Genomic DNA, 26,599 nt, shown 5'->3' on the forward strand with positions numbered 1-26,599 from the left:
GCGATCCCATGGCATATGTGCGCGACGTGGCATGCAGAGAGCCATGTCGCCTGGCACATGTGGTGTCATCTGTTTCTCTTCCAGGTTTCTGATGTGCATGCGGACGTGATGATCAGCTGACCTTTGCGTGTGTGCGGCAGTGCCAGAAGGTGCAAGAGCTGGTCTTCCCGTGTCTTGTCACATGCGCATGTGCTTCAGTCGCGAGAAGACTAGCTGAACTGGTGTGCATGCATGTGCCAGAAACCAGGAATTCCTATCCCAGCACGTGTATATGCCCCCTGGGCCGCTCCTCGTCTGGGTTGCAGCCCCAATGAGTAGGCACTAAGCATGCATGTGTGCGCTAAGCGCATACATGCGCACGCACACACACACACACTCCCTTTGGGGCACAGTGCCAGAAAGGTTGGTCATCATTGCTTTAGACTGATAGTTCCATAGACATATTTTATGCTATTTCTTAATCTAGGTTTCTGTATTTTATATATATCCCAGAGAAGGGGGAGGAGGCAAGCCTATCACCTCTGAAAATCTTGCCCAAAAGGGAAAGAAAGAAAGAAGGAAGGAAGGAAGGAAGGAAGGAAGGAAGGAAGGAAGGAAGGAAGGAATAGATAAACAAATAAGAGGCCAGATGGGGTAGAGATAAAGACAGGATAGATGGATGGATGGATGGATGGATGGATGGATGGATGGATGGATGGATGGATGGATGATAGGTGGGTGGGTGGGTGGGTGGGTGGGTGGATGGATGGATGGATGGATGATAGATAGATAGATAGATAGATAGATAGATAGATAGATAATAGATAGATGATAGATAGATAGATAGATAGATAGATAGATAGATAGATGATATAGATAATAGATAGATAGATGATAGATAGATGATAGATGATAGATGATAGATAGATAGATAGATAGATAATAGATAGATGATAGATAGATAGATAGATAGATAGAAAGATTATAGATAGATGATAGTTAGATGATAGATAGATAGATGATAGATAGATAGATAGATAGATAGATAGATAATAGATAGATAGATAGATAGATAGATAGATAGATAGATAGATAGATAGATAGATAGATAGATAGATAGATGATAGATAGATTTTTCTTTTTCTCTTTTCTTTCTTTCTTTTCTTTCTCTTTCTCTCCCTCCCTTTCTCTCTCTTTCTTTCTTTCTCTTTTCTTTCTCTCTCTCTCCCATCCTCTCTCTCTCCCTCTCTTTCTCTTTGTCCCTCTTCCTCTCTTTCTCTCTCTTTCATCTTCTCTTTCTCTCTCTTTTCTTTCTCTTTCTCTTCCTCTCTCTCCCTCCCTCTCTTTCTCCCTCTTTCTCTCTCTACAGGTTCCTTAGCACATCCTTTTCAGAACCGGCTCCTGCATGAAAGAGAGCAGTGTGCATTGTTGCCTTTTCAGCCCATAACATGATCCGGCAGCTGACTTGAAGGCAAAGTATGCGTCCCCTTGAAACCAGCCCTGGAGGGGAGTATGCTGGGGGAAGAGACCCTGTTAACTCACACGTTTCTATTTTCTCTGAAAACTCCACAGTTGAAAGGTGGCCTCCACATTTGACATGTTTTTTTTTTTTAAATAAAAATAAAAAAAGCTTAGAAACAGCTTCGCAGAGAAACGGCTTGTGTTGTTCCTGGCCATGGACGCAGCATGGAGGGAAAAGCTTTGCAGTGAGATGGGATGGGGAGGGGAAGGGCCTCTGTTGACATCTGCCCCTGTTTCTCTTGCCTCTCCCCTCGCCCTGCCCCACTTCTGGGTGGGCTGCCGGTTTAAGCGGAGCCCCTGTTCCCAAGACAAAGTTCAGATCCATGCTGGCTGAGGGCGAGGAAATCTTCATAACTGATTGAATGTCGGCAAGTCTTGGAGAGCGGCAGGTGGGCAGTCTGTGTCTAGAGCACATGAGATGCTGGGGAAGGTCTGTGCAATGATACCGGAGGTGCGCATGTGTATCTTGCATACACTATTGTGACCGAGGCATCCCGAGAGCATGAAGCAAACTCCTGGTCCCGACAAAAACCCGTTATTAATTGACTCTGAATTCTGCTCATTCACCTCCAGCAAAGTCTTTCAAGGGAGGATTTAGAGTCACAGACCTTCTCTGGCTTGGAGAGCTGCCAGGCTGATATCTGAAAAACTTGGCAAGGAGCCTTGGAGAGCCACGAACCAATTAAGCGAACTAATTGTCTCCTGCAAACTCCACTCCCCTTTAGCTCCTCTTTTATTTCCTCTGGGAGGGGCCATTCATCGTCCCCCTGTGGCCTTACTCCCAAGTCGACCCCTGTTCTTTAGCTGTTGCCTTCGTCTTGCAACTCTGCGCATGCGCACACTGGGAACAGGCTCCAGCTGTTCCTCTGCGTCACTGATGTCTGACTCTGAAGGCAGTTGATAACTGGCATACAGCCCTGGCCCCCTCTCTGCCTCCGACACAGAGCCCTCATCAGAGCCTTCCCCAGACTTCGAGACTGGCCCAGGTTCCTCCCCAACCTCCTCACTGTCTGAATCTGCTGCCAACTCCACTGACCACTGACGGGCCACAACAGCAACAGCCAAAATGGACTTGAAAATCTTTGCATCCCTGTCTGTTTCTCCTTGTACAGTTAGTCTTCAACTTACGACCACCATTGAGCCCAACATTTCTCTTGTAAGCGGGACAGTTGGTTATGTGAGTTTTGCCCTATTTTATGACCTTTCTTGGAAACAGTTGTTAAGCGAATCTGACTTCCCCATGGACTACGCTTGCCAGAAGGTCGCAAAAGGAGGGGTCACATGACCTCAGCACACTACAACTCTCATAGGTCTGAGCCAATTGCCAAACATCCTAATTTTGATCACGTGACTGCAGGGATTCTGCAATGGTCGTAAGTATGAAACAAATGGCCATACGTCACTTCTTCACTGCTGTTGCAACTTTGAACAGTCACTTAAACAGACGGTTCAAAGTCGAGGATTATTCCTGTCTTCTGTTAAGATGCTTGGCAACTTGGCAAAATTTGGATACTGGCTCATAATTATGACAGTTGCAGAGTCATGTGATCAACTTTTGTGACTTTCCAAACAAGCAAAGATTCGTTTAACAACCGTGTGTCAACTCATAAGGTTGCCATGGTGAGGAAAAGGGGAGTGCGCATTCCACGCATACCTTCGACTAGAGTCGGGCCTCAGATTACTACAGCAGACTTGGGAGGGGTGTACCTCATTGGCGAATGTGATTTATGACACAGACTGAGGGGAGGGAAGGAACAGGGGTAAAGTTCAGCTATAATTCAAATGAGGCTTAGATCTGACTGCAAGACGGTATTGCCAAAATGGTGCTCCTAATAAATGACTGGTTTTCTTTTGAAACTTGGCTCGAGGCTCATGAATCAATTAGGGCATCTTTCGGAAACCTGACACGTGTTCCTAACTTAACAAGTGCAGCGATTCAACTGTGGCAAGAAAGATCATAAAATGGGGCAAAACCCGAACGTCTCGCTTAGCAACATAAATTTGGTTTGATTGCAATCATACGTTGAGGACTACCTGTAGCCCCTCTTGGACTGAAATAAAATTGAAAAGGGAGAAGGGAAATCTGTGGCCAACACATTGGATCATATAAGATGCATGGCTGAGCGGCAGGCAGCAAATCTGATCAAAATGCTGTTTATTCAGCCGTGAGATTTTCCCCCCTCTGACTAATGAAGGATTGCTCTAAACCACCGATGCCTACTGTGCCAAGGATGAGTTCTCGTTGCCGTAATGAATCAAAGTGACTGGCGGATCTTTCAATTTTCTGCTGTAAATCAGCACATTTTTACAGCCCTGGAGTCTGTCGATAAGGGGCTCTTATGAACCCTCCCGTTTCCTTTTTTCTGATTATTGAAAGGAGGAGAAAGATGAGGAAAACAGGAAGCCCATATTTGCAAACTCTTCCAAGGCCAGAGCCAACTGGGGTACCTCCCTGATCTCAATGACACTGGAGATGAGTCAGTTTTCCCCAGATTAATAAAAAAAATTAGAAAATGTTATGACCAGAACATGATGGCTGGACACCATGAAAGCTGACACCAACCAGAGCATAGAAGAGACTCAATGTTCTATGAACGTCCCAAAGATTTGCATTGCTTCTTTGAGTCTGTAGAGATTCTCACTCATCCAGGTCATGGTTATCCCAAAGGTGCTTTTTGCAAGAGGCAACTGGACTTTCTTCTTTTTCTCTTTGAAGACATTTCACTCCTCATCCACCAGGCTCGAAATTTTGGGCTTGGACAACCTGGAACTACGCCGTCTACGGTTTGACCTAAGCGTAGTACATAAAATTATCTGCTACAACATCCTACCTGTCAACGACTACTTCAGCTTCAACCGCGATAATACACGGGCAAACAATAGATGCAAACTCAAAGTAAACCACTCCAAACTTGATTGCAGAAATTACGACTTCAGCAACAGAGCGGTCAACGCCTGGAATGCTTTACCTGACTCCGTTGTTACATCCTCAAATCCCCACAGCTTCAACCTTAAACTGTCTACCGTGGGCCTCACCCCATTCCTAAGAGGTCTGTAAAGGGGGCGTGCATAAGAGCACCAGTGTGCCTACCATCCCTGGCCCACTGTCCCCATTTCCTTGTTCATGTCCATGTTTATACTTATACCTGTCATCTTATACATGTTCGACCAACTAAATAAATAAAGTAAAATTAATTTGCATCCTTTTAGAGGGTTGTTGAAGCACTTGGAGGTTTGTCTGTGTCTTCAATGACCCTCTAAAACAGGGGTTCCCAAACTTTTCTATACCCTGCACCCCCAGAATGCTTCTAATATACTCTCGCACCCCTTACAAAAGTAAACAATCATATGCATATCATTATGCATATACACTATAACTTTGAAACTTCTAAAAGTTTTCGCGCCCCCTGGAGTATGTCCGAGCATCCCCGGTTGAGGTCTCCTGCTGTAAAAGGATCCAGCTGTCTGCAAGGAATATCAATCCTTCTATTCCCCACCCTCCGGTCAGAGCCAAAGAAGCTTCTTGGATGAGAAGCGAAATGTCTTCAAAAGAAAAAACCAGAAAGTCCAGTCGCCTCTTGAAAAAAGCACCTCTGGGACAACCCTGACCTGGATGATGGAGAAACTCCATAGACAGCTCTCTCTCTAAGCGGTTTTTCGACAGACTCAAAGAAGCCATACGAATTCGGGAGAATGTGGCCCACAGCATCACCAAGAATTGGACCACTGAATGGATAACCTCATCATCACCATCACTAGCTGCGAGCTTCTCCATTATCTGTGAAGAGAGGGGCTTTCTCATTGGATCAGAGGAGACAACATCAACTGGGAATGCAATGGTTCGAAACTGGAAATAGTCCAGTTGCTGGCATTCTTATAACCCGACCCCATCCATCTCAATAAACCTTGTTAAAGAAAACTCCCCAAGAATGTGGGGAAAACTCAGTTTCAATTCTAGGTCTCTGTCAAAGGTTGATTTTTCAAATTTCACTGAATACAATGAGGCTATTTTTTCCCACCAAGCATGACTGGATACCCACAATATGCTAAGCCAACACCCTCACTCACACACACATCATCTTCTTTTAATGACCCCCTAATCCCTTGCTTCGGGGTGGAGTCTGGGCCACTGAATGGAGCTAGAAGAGTGTTTACTGGCCAGATGCCCTTCTTGTCACCAATGCAGAGGTTTGTTCAGCAGATATAGCCTCATTGTGCCTAGAGAGAGAAATATCTGCCTCTCCCTAGGGTTCAAATCACAGCCTCCTGATTGTGAGGCAAGAACCCTACCCCTAGGCACCACACCACACCACTCTACACAAAACCACACATGTCCTCATATAACAGTGAAAGTTTTGTTTTCTGATCCTAAGCACCTTAAAGAAATCCATACTAGCATCATCAAGAGGTAGGTCTTCCATGGAAAATCTCCCTTCCTTTTCCAAGGACTACGCTAAATAATTGTTTCCATAAAGCAAGCTTTTCCCTCACGAAAGGGACAAGAAATCTAGGTTTAAGGGTGGATCGACACCGGATAATTCCATCGAGCGAGCAACACTTGATGGAGAAATAATACGGGGAAAAGAATCCACCTGTTGAGAGCAAGTTGAGATCATTGTTAAATGTTTCCCAAAGCCACAGACCACAAGGAACTCCACTGTTAAAACACATTTTCTGTCTCTCTCAGTTAACCCACAGGAAATATCAGACATCTTAATTCCAGCCGAGTTGTTATCGCTGGCCACATTCGATGCTAGAGTTCCCTTCAAGTTCCACAGTCCTGAATCATTCATACCCAGAAATCAATAGCTGGTTTGGTTGGGTTTTTTCATGAATATAAGAATCGGAAACGGCATTGCTCCCTTGATCGCAAGAAACAGCCGAATCTGAAAGCTTTCAAAGGAAATAAGCACTAAATAAGAACCATACGGTGGCTCAGTGGCTAAGACGCTGAGCTTGTCGATCAGAAAGGTCGGCACTTCGGCGGTTCGAATCCCTAGCGCCGCGTAATGGAGTGAGCTCCCATTACTTGTCCCAGCTTCTGCCAACCTAGCAGTTCGAAATAGAAAAAGAAGAACCACTTTGGTGGGAAGGTAACAGCGTTCCGTGCACCTTTGGCATTTAGTCATGCCGGCCACATGACCACGGAGACGTCTTCGGACTCTTCAGCTTTGAAACGGAGATGAGCACCGCCCCCTAGAGTCGGGAATGACTAGCACATATGTGTAAGGGGAACTTTTACCTTTTTAAGAACCATGCTAGCTTTGGACTTCTAGAATGGAACTCAGGGGTTTTCATGATTCTCCTCAATCAATCAAATTTGTGAACTGAAGGAAATCTTTAAAAAAATCACCGATTAAAAAAAATCAGATGTCAGTTACAGACGGATATCTTTAAAAGCTGGGATGGGGGTTGTTTCCCCAATGGAAAAAAGAAGGATTAAAAAACAAAACAAAACTTCTCTTGATTGCTCCCAGATGAAAACTTCCTTTAGAAAACAAAGATCTATAACAGTTTTCAAAGCCGTGTCACGTAATTAATGTCACATTTATCTCTTCAACAAGGGAGATAAAAAGAAGCCATGCTGTCGTTATTTTTATTCTTCTTTTCAACCCAGAGTTTTAAAAAAGCAGAGATGGGGATTTAAGAAGAAGGGGTGGGTGGGGGTGGGGGAATAGGTTTGACTTTGCTGTTCCAGTCCCATTTTTAGGCATAAAATTATTTGGTTGCCCTCGAGCCGATCCATCTCCCTCAGCCTAGCCCTAGGAAAAGGTAGCAACAGTAAGCCACTTTTTTATTTTATCAAGAAAACTTTTTGGAGTTTTGACTTTAGGGACCAACTCTTGGCAGTGCTTGACTTTAGGAGTCAAGATTGACCTGAGGCCACCAAAAGACAAATAATGTTGGTTAATGTTGGCTAATAAATTAACTTAAATCTAAATACATTATTTTGCTATTTGCTAATCTGGATGGGTCCCTTCAAGGGAATATATATATATAATATTAATATAATATAATGTAATGTAATGTAATGTAATGTAATGTAATGTAATATATATTATAACATAACATAACATAACATAACATAACATAAATGTATGTATGTATGTATGTATGTATGTATGTATGTATGTATGTATGTATTGTGTCACAACCCCTGGTATGCCCAAATATGGGAGGGAGCATACTGCTTCCCTTTTCTGTCTATCGGCTCACCCTAGAAGCCATCCAGGGAGAAAGCCATTTTTTTATGTTGCCTTGTTACATTTGTGTTGCTTTTGTGCTGATAAATAAATAAAGGGAGACTAGTATAGATCTATTTAGTATAGCTCTATTGAGAGCTAAATAGCTTGAAATAGATCTATACTAATCTCCCTTTATTTATTTATCAGCACAAATGCAACATACGTGTGTGTGTGTGTGTGTGTGTTTTCGTAGATTTTCACGGGTGTAGGCATGCTGGTCTTGTTGTATTAGGGTCTTTTCCCCTGTAAGATTGAGATTGTCTTGGCGACGTTTCAATGAGGTCTCACTCGCCATCTTCAGGCTGGTGCTTTTGGCTTCGTGCTTGTGCGAGCAAAGCGTGATCGGAGCTGCCGTTTTTCTATAAATATAGGTGTGTGTGTGTGTGTGTGTGTGTGTGTGTGTGTGATATGTTAAGAGGAAAAATGAACAGGTTAATAACGTTCCATTGTTTAATATACCCTCATTTTAAGATTAGGGATTGAATATCAAAGTGAACGATGCTGTAAATGTTGAAGACTGTTGCACAGAGATATTTGTATCCAGATGACACACTGTTTAAAGAAAGATGGAAAGTTGATATGTTGAAAAATAAAAAAATAAATAAAACTTTAATTTAAAAAAAAAACTGTTTTCATCTCAATTTGGCCAATTTTGTTGGGGCGGCTGTTAAGTGTGAAATACAATCCCCGGGACTTTAGAGAAACATTTCCATACATGTGAAGAAGTTGTTCTGTTTATCGCACATACGCAGACTGGGGATTTTGCGTTACCGATAGGGACTAAAAAGAACGCCGTTCACCAGCTTCAAGTAGATCTTCCTTTTGGGGGGAAAAAAGAGAGCCTTGTGTAGCTTTATCTGGCCAACTCCTTAGAATTCAAAAGCGGAGGGCCGGCTTTGAAATATGAGTTCCACGCTTATTCAACAGTTCCACTTTCCCTGTATACATCTGCCTCTCGCCAGCCGGCGTTTTCTATACGCCGATGCAGCTGCAGCTTTCGAAAATTGGCGCAACATTATATACAGATAAGAGAAGCCAAGTTCATGGGCAGATTGAACCAATTCTAATAAAGCTGCTGCTAAATCGGGGCAGACACACATGACACAAATTGAGCTGGTTTGATGAATTAAACCGGTGTGTGTGTGTGTGTGTGTGTGTGTGTGTGTGTGTTGATGTATACACATGCGTGCATGCCTTCAGGTCCATCTAGACTCCTGCCAACAGCCTGAACTCATCCCTGAAGATTTCTTGATAACATTTTTGGAAGTGGCTTCCCCGGGCCGCCTTCCTCTTCCCAAGAAAGAGAGGGACAGGCCCAGGGTCACCCAGCTGGCTTCGTGCCTGGAGCAGAACTAGAACTCACAGTTTCTATCCTGGTGCCTTAATCATTGTCCTAACTAGTTGGTCCACCCATTCACCTAAATATCTTTAACCCCTAGCCCAACTATCTATCTGTGTCTGTCTGTCTGTCTGTCTATCATCTATCTATCTATCTATCTATCTATCTATCTATCTATCTATCTATCTATCTATCCATCCATCCATCCATCCATCCATCCATCCATCCATCTATCTACCATCTCTCTATCTATCTATCTATCTATCCATCCATCCATCTACCATATCGCTCTCTCTAATCTATCTATCTATCCACCCATCTAAACATTTTTCTACTATCTCTCTCTCATCTATCTATCCATCCATCCATCTACCATCTCTACCTATCTATCTATCTATCTATCTATCTATCTATCTATCTATCTATCTATCATCTATCTATCATCTATCTATCTATCTATCTATCTATCTATCTATCTATCTATCTATCTACCATATCTCTCTCTCTTATCTATCTATCTATCTATCTATCTATCTATCTATCTATCTATCTATCTATCTAACCATCTCTCTCTCTCACCTATCTATCTATCATCTATCTATCTATCTATCTATCTATCTATCTATCTATCTATCATCTATCTATCTATCATCTATCTATCTATTATCTCTCTCTCATATCTCTCCCCCCCCTCTCTCTCTATCTATCTATCTACCATATCTCTCTCTCATCCATCCATTCATCCATCTATCCATCTATCTACCATCTCTCTCTGTCATCTATCTATCTAACTAGCTAGCTAGCTAGCTATTGATTGTAACTATGATTTATGATCTATGACCTGTCACATTGATGTTGTATGTGTGTACATAAAAATTGGAACTTATGCATTCCTTGTGTCCAATCAAACTTGGCCTATAAAGAATTATATTCCATTCCTCTATTGTATTCTATTCTATCCCATCCCATCCCTCTATTCTATTCCATTCCATTCCATTCCTCTATTCCATTCCATTCCAGAAGATGGAAGGACAGAGAAACAGTGCCACACTGCCACCTGCTGATTAAAAAAAAAAAGGAACCCACAACTTTGCCTAAAGAATAAACCACAAGCACACAGAGAGATACAAAAGACAGAGACAGCTCACAGAGAATCACAAGAAACCCTGTTTAGAAATGCGCAGTGTCCATTTGCAACAGTGAACTGACTCCACAAGATTAGTCTTTGCAAAGAGAGGTCGGAGGCAGGACCAAAAAAAAAAGCAATGGATGGAAACAGATCAAGGAGAGAAGCAACCTAGAGCTAAGGAGAAATTTCCTGGCAGTGAGAACAACTGAGCCGTGGAAGAGTTTGCCTCCAGAAGCTGTGGGTTCTCCATCGCTAGACCTCCTGGTACATGGCTGCAAATCTAAATGTTTGGAACGCTCCAGGAAATAAAAAGGCAACTGTAAGCTGGGAATGAATGAAGCATTCTGGAAGGTGGAAAGTATTAAAAGAATTGTGTGTGTGTGTGTGTGTGTGTGTGTGTGTGTGTGTGTGTCTTTTTAATGATCCCGTAAACCCTTGCATTGGGGTGGAGTCATGGCAAACTGAATGGAACTGAGTGTTTACTGGCCCGATGCCCTTCTTGTCGTCAATGAGAAGTTTTGTTCAGCAGATATATTCTCTCTTGTGCCCAGAGAGAGAAATATCTGCCCCTACCTAGGATTGAACTCACAGCCTCCTGATAGTGAGGCGAGAGCTCCACCTCTAAGCCATTGCAACCACTCATGGAAAGTGTTAATATCTTTCTGATAAAATGACTCGCTATGATTCCCATCTCATGTATTGGGGATCCCTCTAATGCTGGCCTTTTTGTCAAAGTGTCCACTGGATACTTGCAAAATTCCAAATGTTACCAAGGGTTGCTGGTCACCCTTCCTTTTCTCTTTGTTATGGTCCACTGGTGGCCTATGGAGCTGGCAGCAGAGTCAGACAGTGAGGAGGTTGGGGAGGAACATGGGCCAGTTCTGGAGTCTGGGGAAGGCTCAGACGAGGGCTCTGTGACGGAGGTAGAGAGGGGGCCAGGGCCATCTGGGAGTTAGTGCTGCCTCTGGAATTGGACATCAGTGAGGCAGAGGGACATGGGGAGCCTGTTCCCAGTGCACGCATGCACAGAGCTGCCAGAAGGCAAGAACCGTTAAAGACAAAAGGGGTGACTCGGGAGTAAGGCTTGGAGATGATTGGCCCCTCTCATAAGACATAAAGGAGGAGCAAAGGCACGTGAGCCTTTGTAAGAAGCAACTTTGTTCATTCCGGTCGGTTCAAAGTCTGAGAAGCTCCGTTTGACTCTGTGCTCTGTTTGCAAAACTAATTGGCAATTAGGTCTCTGGCAACGTTTAAAGGGAGATAAAGGTGGGCGCTTATCAGCCTTACCCTGAAAGACTGTGGCAGACTTCTGTCAGACTCTTCACAGACTGGCTGTGAATCATTACGGGCTGCGAATGAACATAGATAACTTTTAGGACGCTTATAGAGTGCTCCTGGGGGGTGGGGGTGGGGTAAAATTGAACAAAAAGCAGGCCATTTTTTGCTCGTTTCTGCCCTCCCCAGCCCCCAGGAGCTCTCTAAAAGCCTCCTACAAGCTATGCACGGACGTTTTCGGGAAGGGAGGGGTTCGTGAGGCAAAAAATGCTGTATTCAGTGTATAAGACACACCCAGATTTTCAGCCTCTTACACACCGAAAAATATGGTACTTACTTTTTTTAGAAGTATTATTTAAATTTAAAAAAAAATCCTTAGGCGGCAGCACCTCCTAATGTAGGTTATTCTGAGTCTGCTCTTCTCCCCTGCAGGAGGACAGGGGAGTGAGGAGAGATAAATAATTCAGTGGCGAAATTAAATTTATTTCAAAAGGGGTGGAGGAAGGTTAGGCGAGAGAGGGGCTTTTGTTATCCGCTTCTCTCTAATTAACATTCCGCTGGAACCAACCGATCTATTTTGCTGGAACAAACGTACACGAAAGGAAATTAGAAAAGTGAGACGGGCCGAACGAATGTGGCATTCCAGGCACCGAGACCGCGTCCTACGGAAACTTCTAAATGCAACCGAAAAATCCTTTGCGGCAGCCTCATTTTCACCCATATATATAAATATTTTCCTCCCAACTGTTAAGCAGAGTCGGATTCAAACTTGAAGAGTTTATAAAATGCAGAGTTTTATTATCCTTCCCTCCCTTTTTGAAAAGATTTGTGCTTTTAAGGACTTCGTCTGGCTGTAATTCAACATATTCATATAAGGTAAAGATTCCCCTCGCGCATATGTGCTAGTTGTTCCCGACTCTAGGGGGAGGTGCTCATCTCCGTTTCGAAGCCAAAGAGCCAGCGCTATCCGAAGACGTCTCCGTGGTCATGTGGCCGGCATGACTCAACGCCGAAGTTTAGTTTTGTTTAGTTTATTGTCATTGCACGTAGTACAACGAAATTAAATGCCATGTTCAGTGTATATTACAATTATAAAAATAAAAACACAAACATACATCCTTTACATTCTATATAACTGAAATTGAAAACCTGATATTGCCCTATACTGTAGAATTCAATATGGTTACTGCCCTGAGATGGAAGCTGTTTTTCAGCCTATTTGTACTTGCTTTTATTGTCCGGTACCGTCTGCCAGATGGTAATAGTTCAAAAAAAAAGGGAGCCCAGGATGAGCCCTCTGGGCAATGACGTTGACCCTCTGGAGTGCTGTCCTATCTGCCACTGTGCATAGAATGCTGTTACCTTCCCACCAAAGGTGGTCTCTATTTTCCACTTGCATTTTTTACATGCTTTCGAACTGCTTCCCTGAAATTACGACATGTCCTGATAATAAGACCATGCCGTATTTTTCCTGTGGGCAAAAATATACGCCCTCCCCCAATAATAAGCCCCCTGGACAACCCCCCCTCCAGCCAGCCAGAGCGCCACTCACCAATCTAGCGATATCCAGAAGGCGCAAAGCTTCAGGAGACGGGGGGAGGGGGGTAAAGGCGCTCACATTGCTTGACGCCTTTGGGATACCGCTAGGTTGGTGGGTGGCACTGTGCCCAGCTGGAGCGGGGGGTTGCCGGGCAGCTGCTCTCATGAGCAGCCGCCCGGCAACGCCCCTTTGTACCTGGGCAGAGTGCCACTCCCCTCCCAGCCACTCCTAACCTCTCCGCCCGGGCTCCTTAGGCCCCCAACAGGAAGCAGTTGTTGGAGCTAAGCAGCCAACACGAGAAAGAGTTGGCAAAACATCTGGCTCAGTTCAAATTGGATCTGACCGAGAAGGAGGCTCAGCAGAAGCACCTCACTGAGGACTACGAGCATAGGCTTTCCAAGCAGAGGGAAGACCTATGGGAGGGCAAGGAGGCTGGAGGCTTAGTGGGCTGAGATGGTCAGCCAGTTCCAGGCCATGATGCAGTCCCACTGGAACGAGGCCCTCCGGCGCTTCCCTCCAGCCTTCACCCAAAGCCCCACACCAGGAGGCTGAAGCAGACCCCAAGTTGGAATTTCGGCCCCACTCTGACCCACCCAAAAAGACCCCGAAGGTGGAGACTCTCTGCAGCAACACAAGCGTTCATTCAACGTATCCGTCCCAGGGGGCGTAGATTGAGGACCCCGGATTTAGTGCAACATAAAAAAATGCAAATAATTTTCCCCAAAATTCCACCAAAATTTTCTCACAGACCACCAGTGGTCCACAGACCACCAGTTGGTGACGGCTACATTAGAGAACATTTTCTTGAGCAAATCTGAAGCCTTTCTTCCCATTTTCAAAACTTATCTGAAATGATTAAAAGCCACAAAATAAATTGGTTCCAAAGGAGACATCAAAAAGACCAACGCAAAACATTTCCAGCAGGTTTGGACACGTGTTTCATCTAAGTTTCCTAAAAAATATTATCTTTAAACAATCATGCTCAGGTTTCCTAAGAATGCCAAAAAGACAGAACCCTCCCCCCCCTTCCAAAAATATGCAACTATTACTTAGTGGTTAAATGTCGTAGTCCCAGAAACTGATGTTTAAAAACACAGTCCACCTTGTGGCATACAACAGATACAAAACAGAGATAAACAACCTTGTTATAAAGATCAAAGCACAGCTTTCCTTGGTTCTTGCAAAATCAAACTCTCCTCTCTGCAAGACATTAGATGGAAAACCAGATTTCAGCTCATTACCCTTGCATTTCTTGTTATGTTAACAGTGCGCAATGTTTAGGACAACGTAGCAACAATCTGGAGATGAATTTACCCGGAAATCATTTGGGTAACTATTTGTTTTCTTATTGCAAACTAAACCCAAAACATAGTTAGGAGAATTCCCCCTTAAAAAGAAAAAAAAAAAGGACAAAAATGCTTAAATGCCCAGAGATATATGGAATTCAAAGGAGGGAGGGAGGGGATGCCAATTTATTTATGCACCTCAGTTGGATTAGAAAGTTAAACATGAAAGTACCAGCTGACACGCACATTTCTCAAGAAGCAGGGTATGGTAAGAAACCTAAGAGAGCTGATTGTGCTGGAGTCACAATTTGTAAGGTCTATGTGCCAAAATGGCTTTAAACATGAACCTGGGAAAAAGAAGTTGTGTCCAATACAAGCCAAGGACTTTCCCCACTAATGAGCCTCAATGGTATTAATCCATGCTGAACTTGGGCAATGGTAGCCCAATCACTCCAAAACTAACAGAATAACAGAGTTTGAAGGGACCTTGGAGGTCTTCTAGTCCAACCCCGCCATCGCTCAAGCAGGAGGCCCTATGTCCGTGATGGCACGCAGAGCCCTCTTGGGAGGGGGGTGGGCAAACGAGCCGTCAACCAGCTCAGCTCCACTGCACATACATGCACGCCTCTCGCCAGGCAGCTGGTTTTTGGGTCTCTGCTGCGCATGCGCAATGGGTGGAGCACATGAGGATGATCGCCTGCACATGTGGGGGGGTGACAGGAGCACAGGGGGAGTGTGTACATGTGCAGGGGGGGTGTCACAAGAGAGCCAAGTCCGGCCCATGAATTCCATTGAACTTTATCCAGTGCTAATTTAGCTTTGACCGTTAGTTGGCCAGATCCTTGTCTACCAGTAACAAGAACTCCTCTATGCTTTGAACTCAATAAATGCTCCTCGTTGTTTCCATCTGATGCTAAATGAGCGAATCAGTACCATTAAAGGTAAAGGTAAAAGTTCCCCTCGTACATATGTGCTAGTCGTTCCCGACTCTAGGGGGCGGTGCTCATCTCCGTTTCAAAGCCGAAGAGTCCAAAGACGTCTCCGTGGTCATGTGGCAACACGAAGGTTCAAGGCTCCCTAGAGAAGCTTCTAATGCTGAGACCGAAGGAAGGAAAGAGAAGACAACCAGCAGAAGGTGGAGGGACTTGATGACAAGAGCAATTATCGTCCCGCTGAAAGGCCGAGCTGAGGAGAGATTATTCAGGAGGGACTCAATCTATGTGCTTGTCAAGAGTCAACACTGGCTTGACAACCCCGGTTCAATCCATGTCACTGCGTCTAATCAAATTGCTAATGTTTTCCTAGAGATGCATAAATTATTCCTACACGGGGCCTTAAAAAAAATATTGATCGGCGTCTGGGGAAAAAAATGGATTGTTGCAGTGTCAGTAAGAAACTCTTCAAAATTAACGTTCCTTGAGAGGCCGGGGGGGGGGGGGGGCTTGAAATTTGGCTTCAAAATCCCAGCTCTGCTTCCCTTCCCAGCAGCTGTCTTTTCAAGCCCAGAGGCATCATTTTTTTTTATTATTCCCGGATGACAAATAAAAACGCCACCAAAAATAGCCCGTTCTCAGTTTGATGGCCGGTGCCACGCCGCTTTGTTTAACCCGACAAGCGAAGGACGCCAGGCTGTTTCAAAAGCCCTGAATATATATATCTATATCTGTATTTGTGTTACAACCCCTGGTATGCCCAAATATTGTAACACAAATACATACCTATTTCCCTGGCTCAGCTGATAAGGAGGAGAGCCTGTGGCTTAGTGGCTAATACATCTGCCTAATATGTAATACAGCCCAGGTTCAAATCCCAGTAAGGGTATGGCTAGCTGATGAGAGCTAAATAGCATGAAATAGATCTATACTAGTCTCCCTTTATGTATTTATCAGCACAAATGCAGCACAAATATATGTGTGTGTGTGTGTGTGTTGTATTTGTGCTGATAAATAAATAAAGGGAGACTAGCATAGATCTATTTCAAGCTATTTAGCTCTCATCAGCTAGCCATACCCTTACTGGGATTCGAACCAGGGCTGTATTACATATTAGGCAGTTGTATTAGCCACTAAGCCACAGGCTCTCCTCCTTATCAGCTTAGTGATTTTATATATACATCACCATAAGGACGAATCCTTCTTTCTGGAAAGGGAGGCTTGTTCTCCCTTCCGTGACTCAAAATATGCTCAGAATTCAAAATTCACTCAAAAGAGCTTCCAGCTTTTCTTTTCTTTTTCCCTAGGAGCCCAGGATATTGGTTGCATGTCAGGATGCTGGAGGCTCAAAGAAACAAATCAAAATTTGGCCAGTATCTCACTGCTGAAACGAGTCCGTGCAGTGTGCCATCTGTACATTTTTGGCTGCATTCCCTTGTTTGGGCCCGCAGCCGTGTCACAGAATCTGTCATTTCATTAGCTAATGTGCTTTCAGCTCATTTTCTGGCACAGCCTCGCGAATGCCAGGAAAATTATGACAACTTCAGTCGGGCCTTTCTAAAGAAATTTTTTTTCCTTCCCTAAGATGCTGGCCGGCCTGCGAACAGAGAGGTGGAACCTCTGAGGAACATGGAGTCTAAACGGCAAAAATATTGTATTTATCCAGACTGCCATATGTTTAAAAATTTCTGAGGGAGGAAGAAGGAGGAGGAAAGCTTCTTCTCCGGTAATATTGTACTGCTAACTAGGGCATACAAAACCTTTGCCAGACCAATCCTCGAATACAGCTCATCTGCCTGGAATCCACACTGTATAACACTGGAAGTCTTTAAGAAGATGTTGGATAGCCATCTGTCTGAAACGGTATAGGGTTTCCTGCCTAGGCAGGGGGTTGGACTAGAAGACTTCCAAGGTCCCTTCCAACTCTACTATTGTATTATTGTATATCGGACATTAATACGATTGAGCGGCTCCAGAAATATTTCACGAAAAGAGTCCTCCACTCCTCTGCTCACCATAGAATCCCTTATGCCACCAGGGTCAAAATTTTGGCCTTGGACAACCTGGAACTATGCCAATTAAGGTCTGACCTGAGTGTAGAACATACAATTGTCTGCTAGGACGTCCTACCTGTCAATGGCTACTTCAGCTTCAACCACAATAATACACGGGCAAACCATCGATACAAACTCAAGGTAAATCGCTCCAAACTCAATTGCAGAAAATACGACTTCAGGGGTCAACGCCTGGAATGCTCTACCTGACTCTGTTGTTATATCCTCTAACCCCCACAGCTTCAAGCTCAAACTGTCTACCGTGGACCTCACCCCACACCTATGAGGTCCGTAAAGGGGGCATGCATAAGCGCACCAGCGTGGCTACCGTCCCCATCCTACGGTCCCCATTTAATTGTACTCATTTCCTTTGTTCATATCCATGTTTATACTTATACCTGTTATCTCGTACATGTTTGACGAACTAAATAAAATTAGAAAGAAAGAAAGAAAGAAAGAAAGAAAGAAAGAAAGAAAGAAAGAAAGAAAGGTGATAGATGATAGATGATAGATAGACAAACAGACAGACAGACAGACAGACAGACAGACAGAAAAATAAATAGATGGATGGATGGATAGATAGATAGATTTGATAGATAGATAGATAGATAGATAGATAAATAAGATAGATAGATATAGATAGATATAGAAGATAGATAGATATACAGACAGCAGACAGACAGACAGACAGATAGAGAAAGATAGATAGATATGATAGATAGATGATAGACAGATAGATAGATGATAGATAGATAGATAGATAGATAGATAGATAGATAGATAGATAGATAGATAGATAGATAGATAGATAGGTAGATGATGATAGATAGATAGATATTCTCCTAGGGACTCAAACAAAGAAATCAGGCCCTATATATTACAAATGAAATATTTAAAAAATGAAGAATGTCTAGCCGACATGCAAACTCCTTTATGGCAATTTAACTAATTAAGAATTGGCACACCAAGTTGTTTCTTACCCCAAAACAAAGATGATTCCTTCTAGACATTGGAAATTTCCTTTGGACACTTTCCGATTAGGAGTATAAGCGGAATCAAAGGCTTGTGGCTTGAATTCTCTTGCCGATTCTTATTTTCCATTCTCTCTCAATTGGCTGCTATCGTCCAGCTTCTCCCAACCTCATTCGTGGCATTTTAGGGGCTCGACCTACCATTGGTAAGATTCCCCGTGGTCTTGGGTCACCGTTTCCTCTGCCGGACATTGCATCTTCTGACTGGAAGTCCTATCGTCAGCCTTTCTGGATGCACTTAAAATGTCCCCTCAACGTTCTATGGTTCATCTCCAAAGAGGGAAACCAATGCATCTAAAGGATCTTCTAGATCCCAAAATAAACCAATGGGCGTCAAGAAGTCATAAAACCAAAGCAATAGAAGTTTTATCTTCTGGAACGCCACAAATTACATCCAAACAGGGTCCAAGAAAATCTACAGCATGCTTTAAAACAAGAGTTAGATGGTTGTGTGGCGGATGTTCTGATTATGTCCTAACCAAGCTGCATTTCCTTGTTCCTCTTGTTCTCATATTCTTTCTAGGCATTCATCGGCACAGCCTCCCTAAGCAGGGCTGTTTTCCAGCAGTGGACACTTGATCCCATCATTACAACCTCAAGGCTGGTAATGAGATCAGGAACTCGACACACGACCGTTGGGATCAAGTATCTTTCAGGTGGCAGAAAGTGAGCTTATTAAATTTTAAACACAGCACAGCCCTTGTCTGTTGTTTCGGCTCCTAAGCCATCATCCTGTTCTTGACCTAGGCTTCCCGAGAGCATGAAGCCAACTCCTTGTCCCGACAAAAAACCCTTTTATTAATTGACTGTGAATTCTGCTCATTCACCTCCAGCAAAGTCTTTCGAGGGAGGATTTACAGTCACAGACCTTATCTGGCTTGGAGCGCGGCCAGGTTGATATCTGCAAAACTTGGCAAGGAGTCTGGGAGAGTCACGAACCAATTAAGCGAACTAATGTTCTCCTACAAACTCCACTCCCCTTTTGCTCCTCTTTTATTTTCTCTGGGAGGGGCCATTCATCCACCTATGGCCTTACTCCCAAGTCGACCCTTGTTCTTTACCTGTTCCCTTCGTCTGGCAACTCTGCGCATGCGCACACTGGGAACAGGCTCCAGCTGTTCTTCTGCCTCACTGATGTCTGACTCCCTCTCTTCCTCTGACGCAGAGCCCACATCTGAGCTTTCCTCAACCCCCAGGACTGGCCCATGTTCCTCCCCAGCCTCCACACTGTCCGAATCTGCTGCCAGCTCCGCTGTCCGCCAGTGGGCCACAGCAGTTACACAATAGTTTTGACAAATCAATTATAGCAGCCGGTCCTAGTCCTGTCTTTTCCTTCCATATTTAGATGCTTGCAGATATTTATATCTCATATCTATATTGTACTTTTGATGTTCCTTTCAGTTTTTGCCTCCCAAAAGCTGTCTGTAATTCTAATGCTGGATCATTTGTCAATCGACGGTTTTCAAGAACAGGGAGAAACCAACAGAACTATTCCATTTTGGTTTTTGTATGTAAATGTACACAAGTATGGGCACACAGATATAAATAAATTCATTTCTGACAAATGCAGGGCTTCACTGATTACCTCCAAGATCAAAGATGGGTTGGATAAGTGTGCAAAATGGCAGTGAACATCCCTGTGGTCTATTCAAAGCTTTGGTCAACAAAGAAGAACTAAAGAACAGTCTGAAATATCCACATACATGTTTTCCCCAAAATAAGATAGGATCTTATTTTCTTTTGACGACTGAGATGAGCGCTCGGCCTTATTTTTGGGGAGGTCTTATTATTTTTGAGGTGCAGGAGGTGGCGAGCATGGTCACCTCATGGCTGCTGCTGTGTTGCAATATTTTCGGGGAGGTCTTATTTTCGGGGGAGGTCTCATTTTAGCACATGCACTCAAAAGACCGATTGGGCTTATTATCCAGGGAGGTCTTATTTTCAGGGAAACAGGGTAGCTAACTATTTTGCAGTTCAGGACTGCAGAACAATCTGAAAGATCAACATAGCTAACCATTTTGCAGTTCAGGATTCTGAGGTCTGCCATTTTGTCAAACCGACCCAAGCCACCATCATCACGTTCCACGGCTCCGTAAGGAAAAAGATGCCCATTTTGCCAAGCTGCCCCATTCGAACCCTACGAGAAAAAACATTGGCTCTGGCGTACTCACAAACTGCCTCCGAAGCTTCGTTTTGACCCGCTCGGTCTTCGTTTCATTCGGGTGGAGAGGATAACTGAGAGAGCTTAGGTGATTGTCCACAGACAGACTTTTCCTCATGTAGAAGGACCGAGTTCGGATGGCCCTGAAAGGGGCCTCATCCATCACAGTGCAGAGTCGTGGCTGCATGGCGGGGTCTCTTCCGGGACTGATGCAGTCATCTTCTAGCATCCAGGTCTCTCCTGAGGGAAGGGGAGGGTACAAATCAGAGAAGATGGACTCTCAAGCATGAAATGGAGGGTTAATATTCCATAGATCCACCATAATATTATCCAACGTATGGTCAACGCTTTTACCAGGGATAATGAATCATGAGTCGTGGCGGCGCAGTGGTTAGAATGCAGTAATGCAGGCTACTTCTGCTGACTGATGGCTGCCTGTAATTTGGCAGTTCGAATCTCACCAAGCTCAAGATTGTCTCAGCCTCCCATCCTTCTGAGGTGGGTAAAATGAGGACCCGGATTGTTGAGGGCAATAGGCTGACTTTGTAAACCACTTAGAGAAGGCTACAAAGCACTGTGAAGCGGTATATAAGTCTGGGAGAGAGAAGCAGAGAGAGACAGAGAGAGAGAGAGAGATGGGAAGAGAGACAGAGACAAACAGAGAGAGACAGAGAGAAAGAGAGAGGCAGAGAGAGAGAGAGAGAGCAAGAGAGAGATGGACAGAGAAAGAGAGAGACAGAGAGAAACAGAGAGAGAGGGAGGGAGGGAGAGGGAGGGGGAGAGAGAGAAGCAGAGAGAGAGAGACATAGAGAGAGAGATGGGGGGAGAGACAGAGACAGAGAGAAAGAGACACAGAGAGAAAGAGAGAGAGACAGAGAGAAACAGAGAGAAAGAGAGACAGAGACAGAAAGAGGCAGAGCAAGAGAGCAAGAGAGAGATGGACACAGAGAAAGAGAGAGACAGAGAGAAACAGAGCAAGAGGGAGGGAGAGAGAGAGGGAGGGAGAGAGAGAGAAGCAGAGAGAGACACACCAGAGGGAGAGAAATGGGGACAGAGACAGAGACAAACAGAGAGAAAGAGAGTCATAGAATTTACAGGAATAAATGACTCAGACTCACCAGTAGAGGGCACTGTGCATCCTTTCTGACAATCGGGGGCAGAGGGACTCCAAAGGTGTTGATGGTCAGGCATCTCTTTTCTGTACAGCTTGGAGTCCAGAACTGGCACTCGGCTGATGACCGGGGACTGAGGTATACTTGGGAGTGTCCGAGACTTTCCTAAAAGGGGCCTCTGAGACTTTCGGTCGAGCGACCTTGAAAAGAACGGAAAGTTTCTTTTTAAAAACAAATACAAAACCCACCATTACTTTCAGCTCCAGAACAGTTTCAGATTTGGACAGATTTCTCAACATTTTGGGACTAGCAACATCATTGGAACATCATTCAAAAAACGCCCTTTTGGATTTCTTATCGATTTACAATGGTTGCAGCATTGGGGGGGGGGGGGAGTGAGGGGGGGCTTGGGATCACCTTCCCAGCCAACGTTTGACTCGCAAAGTCAACGAGAGAAGACCGAACTGCTTCACGACCAGGCGCTCCCCTTAACAACTGCAGGGGATTCGCTTAACAACTGTGGCACAATAGGTCATAAAATCGGGGCAGGGCTCACTTCACAACCTTGCCCAACTTACAACAGTTCATTGACTGATGGTTCAACGTTACGACGGTGCTGAAAAAAGGGACTTGTGACTGTTTTTCACACTTACGACCGTTGCAGCAGCCCCATGGTCACACGATTGAAATCCAGATGGTTGGCAACTGGTTCATATTTACGACGGTTGCAGTGTCCTGAGGGGGTCACGTGTCCCCCCGCTTGCGACCTTCCGACATGCAAAGTCAAAGCCAGATCCACGTGACATCGGTGTGACTAACTTAACAACTGCACTGATTCACTTAGCGACCGTGGCAAGGAAGGTCATAAAATGGAGCAAAACTCACTGAACAAATGTCTCACTTAGCAACAGAACGGTTGGGCTTAATTGTGGCTGTAGCTCAAGGATTACCTGTATTCCTATTTTCTCAGAGATTTGCTGTGGCTATAAGGCCGTGATGGCAAAACTATGGCACAAAGTGGCACGCAAAGCCATGTTGCCTGGCACGCGCAGCCTTGACTCCAGGTTTCTGACGCACATACGATGATCAGCTGTCCTTCGCGTACGCGGCAGTGCGCATGCATGCGTGCTGGCTAGCTCATTACTGCCGGTTCAGTGCACAGAAAATGTCTGCGTGCACATTTGCACCTAAAAAGGTCTGCGCATGGGCACGTTAGAAAAGGAGGGAAAGATTACATTTATTAAGATTGCTCTGCGCATGCGCAGAACCGAAAACCAAGATGGCGGCAGCGGCGATAGAACCAGTTCAAACCACACCAGGGGTCTTACTATTAAGGCGAGAACTACAACGAAATACTGCATTCAGTTTTGGTCGCCATGATGTAGAAAAGATGTGGAGACTCTAGAAAGAGTGCAGAGAAGAGCAACAAAGAGGATTAGGGGGCTGGAGACTAAAACATATGAGGAACGGTTGCAGGAACTGGGTATGTCTAATGTTTAATGAAAAGAAGGACTAGGGGAGACATGATAGCAGTCTTCCAATATCTCAGGGGTTGCCACAAAGAAGAGGGAGTCAAACTATTCTCCAAGGCACCTGAGGACAGAACAAGAAGCAATGGGTGGAAACTAATCAAGGAGAAAAGCAACTTAGAACTGAGGAGAAATTTCCTGACAGTGAGAACAATTAATCAGTGGAACAGCTTGCCTCCAGAAGCTGTGAATGCCCCAACACTGGAAGTCTTGAAGATGTTGGATAGCCGTTTGTCTGAAACCGTATAAGGTTTCCTGCCTAGGCAGGGGGTTGGACTAGAAGACCTCCAAGGTCCCATCCAACTCTGGTATTGTATTGTATTGTATTGTATTGTATTGTATTGTATTGTATTGTATTGTATTGCATTGCATTGCATTGCATTGCATTGCATTATTGTATTGTATTGTATTGTATTATTGTATTGTATTATTGTGTTGTGTTGTGTTGTATCATACTGTATTTTAATGGGATTATTTCTTCCCAAAATGCTGGCAGCAATGGAGTTTAGCAAGATGACACTTCCATGTTTCAGCTTGCAAATATGATTCAGACATATGCAAAGAGTTTTTTTTTTAAAGATTCCCACCTCTTTGAAAGCATTTTGATCTTTCCTTCCGAGTTCTTTCGACAGTTCTTACATAACTTCTACATAGTTGCTGACTCACACCAACAAAACCTAGAGGTTATGACAGAGAGGGAGCTGTCTCTCTTCTCACCCACAGGTCCACCTAGGAGCAAGGCAAGGCCATACTCCAGACTGCTGGAATTGTAGAAGCTTATGAACATGATAGCTCTCTCTCTCTAAATAGAGGGGAGGGGAGGAATCTGCACACAAAAATACATACAAAAATGCCTATTCCGCTATCTGAATACTGCTGGTTTTGCCTCCTAATTCCTTTAAAAAGAAAAGAAAAATCACATGAGTTCTCTTTGCATTGATTTCTCTAAAGAAGGGTAACACACTGGATGCACTTTCACTAATGTTACAGATTATTACAGATTAACAGAGTTGGAAGGGACCTTGTAGGTCATCTAGTCCAACCCCCTGGCTATCCAATCTCTTCGTGAAAACCTCCAGTGATGGGAGCACCCACAACTTCTGGAGGCCATTCCACAGATTAATTGTTCTCTCCTTCTCCTTCCCCATCTCCATTCTCTCCTTCTCCTTTTCCTTATCCTTCTCCATTCTCTCTTGCTCCTTCTCATCTTCCTCGTTCTCCCCTTCCATTCTCTGCTGCTCCTGCTCCTTCTCCTTTCTCTCCTGCTCCTTCTCCTCCTTCCCCTCCAATCTCTCCTGCTCCTTTTCCTCTTCCTCCTCCATTCTCTGCTCCTCCTCCTCCTCCTTCTCCCCCTCCATTCTCTGCTGCTCCCCCTCCCCCTCCATTCTCTCATGCTCCTTCTCCTCTTCCTCTTCCTCCTCCATTCTCTCCTCCATCCAGCCCCCTCCATTCACTGCTGCTCCTGCTCCTGCTCCTTCTCCTTTCTCTCCTGCTCCTTCTCCTCCTTCCCCTCCAATCTCTCCTGCTCCTTTTCCTCTTCCTCCTCCATTCTCTGCTCCTCCTCCTCCTCCCCCTCCATTCTCTGCTGCTCCCCCTCCCCCTCCATTCTCTCATGCTCCTTCTCCTCTTCCTCTTCCTCCTCCATTCTCTCCTCCATCCAGCCCCCTCCATTCACTGCTGCTCCTGCTCCTTCTCCTTCTCCTTTCTCTCCTGCTCCTTCTCCTCCTTCCCCTCCAATCTCTCCTGCTCCTTTTCCTCTTCCTCCTCCATTCTCTGCTCCTCCTGCTTCTCCCCCTCCATTCTCTGCTGCTCCCCCTCCCCTTCCATTCTCTCATGCTCCTTCTCCTCTTCCTCTTCCTCTTCCTCCTCTATTCTCTCCTCCATCCAGCCCCCTCCATTCTCTGCTGCTCCTGCTCCTTCTCCTTCCTCTCCTTCTCCTTCTCCCCCTCCCCGTCCATTCTCTTCTACTCCTTCTCCTCTTCCTCCTCCTCCTCCATTCTCTCCTGCTCTTCCTCCTTGTCCTCCATTCTCTCCTCCTTCTGCCCCTCCATTCTCTCCTGCTCCTTCTCCTCTTCCTCTTCCTCCTCCATTCTCTCCTGCTCCTGCTCCTCTTCCTCCTCAATTCTCTCCTCCTCCATCACCAAAGTGCCCCTGGCATCATGTGATCACGATCCAGGGTGCTTGACAACTGATTCCCTCTTTCAGCAACATCTGTCCATTTCTGTTTGCCAACGGACTCTTTTGCCCCGCCCCCAATAATTTCCAAAATGCTCTGCTGCTTTTCTAATAAGCTGCCTAGAGCCCTATAAATAACTACCACTTTGCATTGGGGATCTGGAAGAGTTCATCATCAAGATTTGACAAAGATTAAAACATGTTTTTAGCTGAAGCAATCACCCGGTTCTCATCCAGCTACCTGCTGAGCAGCCAAATGAAAGAGAGAGGGAGAGGAAGAAGTATGCAGCACTGTGTGTTGCTATCCAGATGCCACCAGATGTCTTTGCCATCTGAGATGGCAGCTACGACGCGAGAATGACAAAAACAGCTTCACCAAATGCTGATGGACGGAATCTAATAATTTTACGGAAGCCTCACTTGTCGATTAGAAAGGTCGGCGGTTCGAATCCCCAGCGCCGCGTAACGGAGTGAGCTCCCGTTACTTGTCCCAGCTTCTCCCAACCTAGCAGTTCGAACGAACGTAAAAAATGAAACTAGAAAAATAGGGACCACTTCTGGTTATATGCTTTATTTAACCATAACAAGCTGTTTGTGAACTTTTCGCTGAATGTGATCTGGTCTTGCTTGCGAAGCTCATGTTTTCAGACTTTGTGGAATTTTGTCATGCTGATGAATGATAAGCAGTGAGCAAGTTATTTGCAACCTTCCAGTGTATTAAATCGAGTAATTAGCTGACATTAAAGAGAGGGACGCGGTGGCTCAGTGGCTAAGACCCTGAGCTTGTCGATCAGAAGGTCGCCTGTTCGGCGGTTCGAATCCCCAGCGCCGCGTAACGGAGTGAGCTCCTGTTACTTGTCCCAGCTTCTCCCAACCTAGCAGTTCGAATGCATGTAAAAAATGCAAGTAGAAAAATAGGGACCACCTTCGGTGGGAAGGGAACAGCGTTCCGTGCGCCTTTGGCATTGAGTCATGCCAGCCACATGACCACGAAGACGTCTTTGGACAGCGCTGGCTCTTCGGCTTTGAAACGGAGGTGAGCACCGCCCCCTAGAGTCGGGAACGACTAGCACATATGTGCGAGGGGAACCTTTACCTTTAAGCATTTAATGTTCTCAAGATTGGGGAGGGGGGGAACCTGAGCAACTGGGATTGTTGTGCAGGACTGAACCAATAGGACCAACACATGGCTGTGCGTGTAGGCAGGCACAGGCACACATGCATAAATTGAAGAAGAGAAAAAGCAATCACCTTCAAAATAAAAGCAATCCACAGAGACCACACAGAGACA

The 26,599-nt window shown here is 44.9% G+C and overlaps 1 protein-coding gene across 4 annotated transcripts in view; it reads right to left on the bottom strand.

Moving 5' to 3' along the window:
- LOC309398729 (ankyrin repeat and fibronectin type-III domain-containing protein 1-like) overlaps positions 1-26,599 on the bottom strand; it is a 284,451-nt gene that overhangs the window by 180,841 nt on the left and 77,011 nt on the right. For all 4 annotated transcript variants that reach the window (XM_081965883.1, XM_081965880.1, XM_081965881.1 and 1 more), the window contains 2 exons: positions 21,611-21,804; positions 20,503-20,732 (listed from right to left, as the gene is read on the bottom strand). In XM_081965883.1, the coding sequence (XP_081822009.1) occupies positions 20,503-20,732; positions 21,611-21,804 (424 nt within the window). The remainder of the gene's footprint in view (positions 1-20,502; positions 20,733-21,610; positions 21,805-26,599) is intronic.

The sequence above is a fragment of the Natrix helvetica genome (genome assembly GCF_964273705.1).
Source record: "Natrix helvetica genome assembly, chromosome: 13".
In the NCBI taxonomy this organism is placed as follows: domain Eukaryota; kingdom Metazoa; phylum Chordata; class Lepidosauria; order Squamata; family Natricidae; genus Natrix; species Natrix helvetica.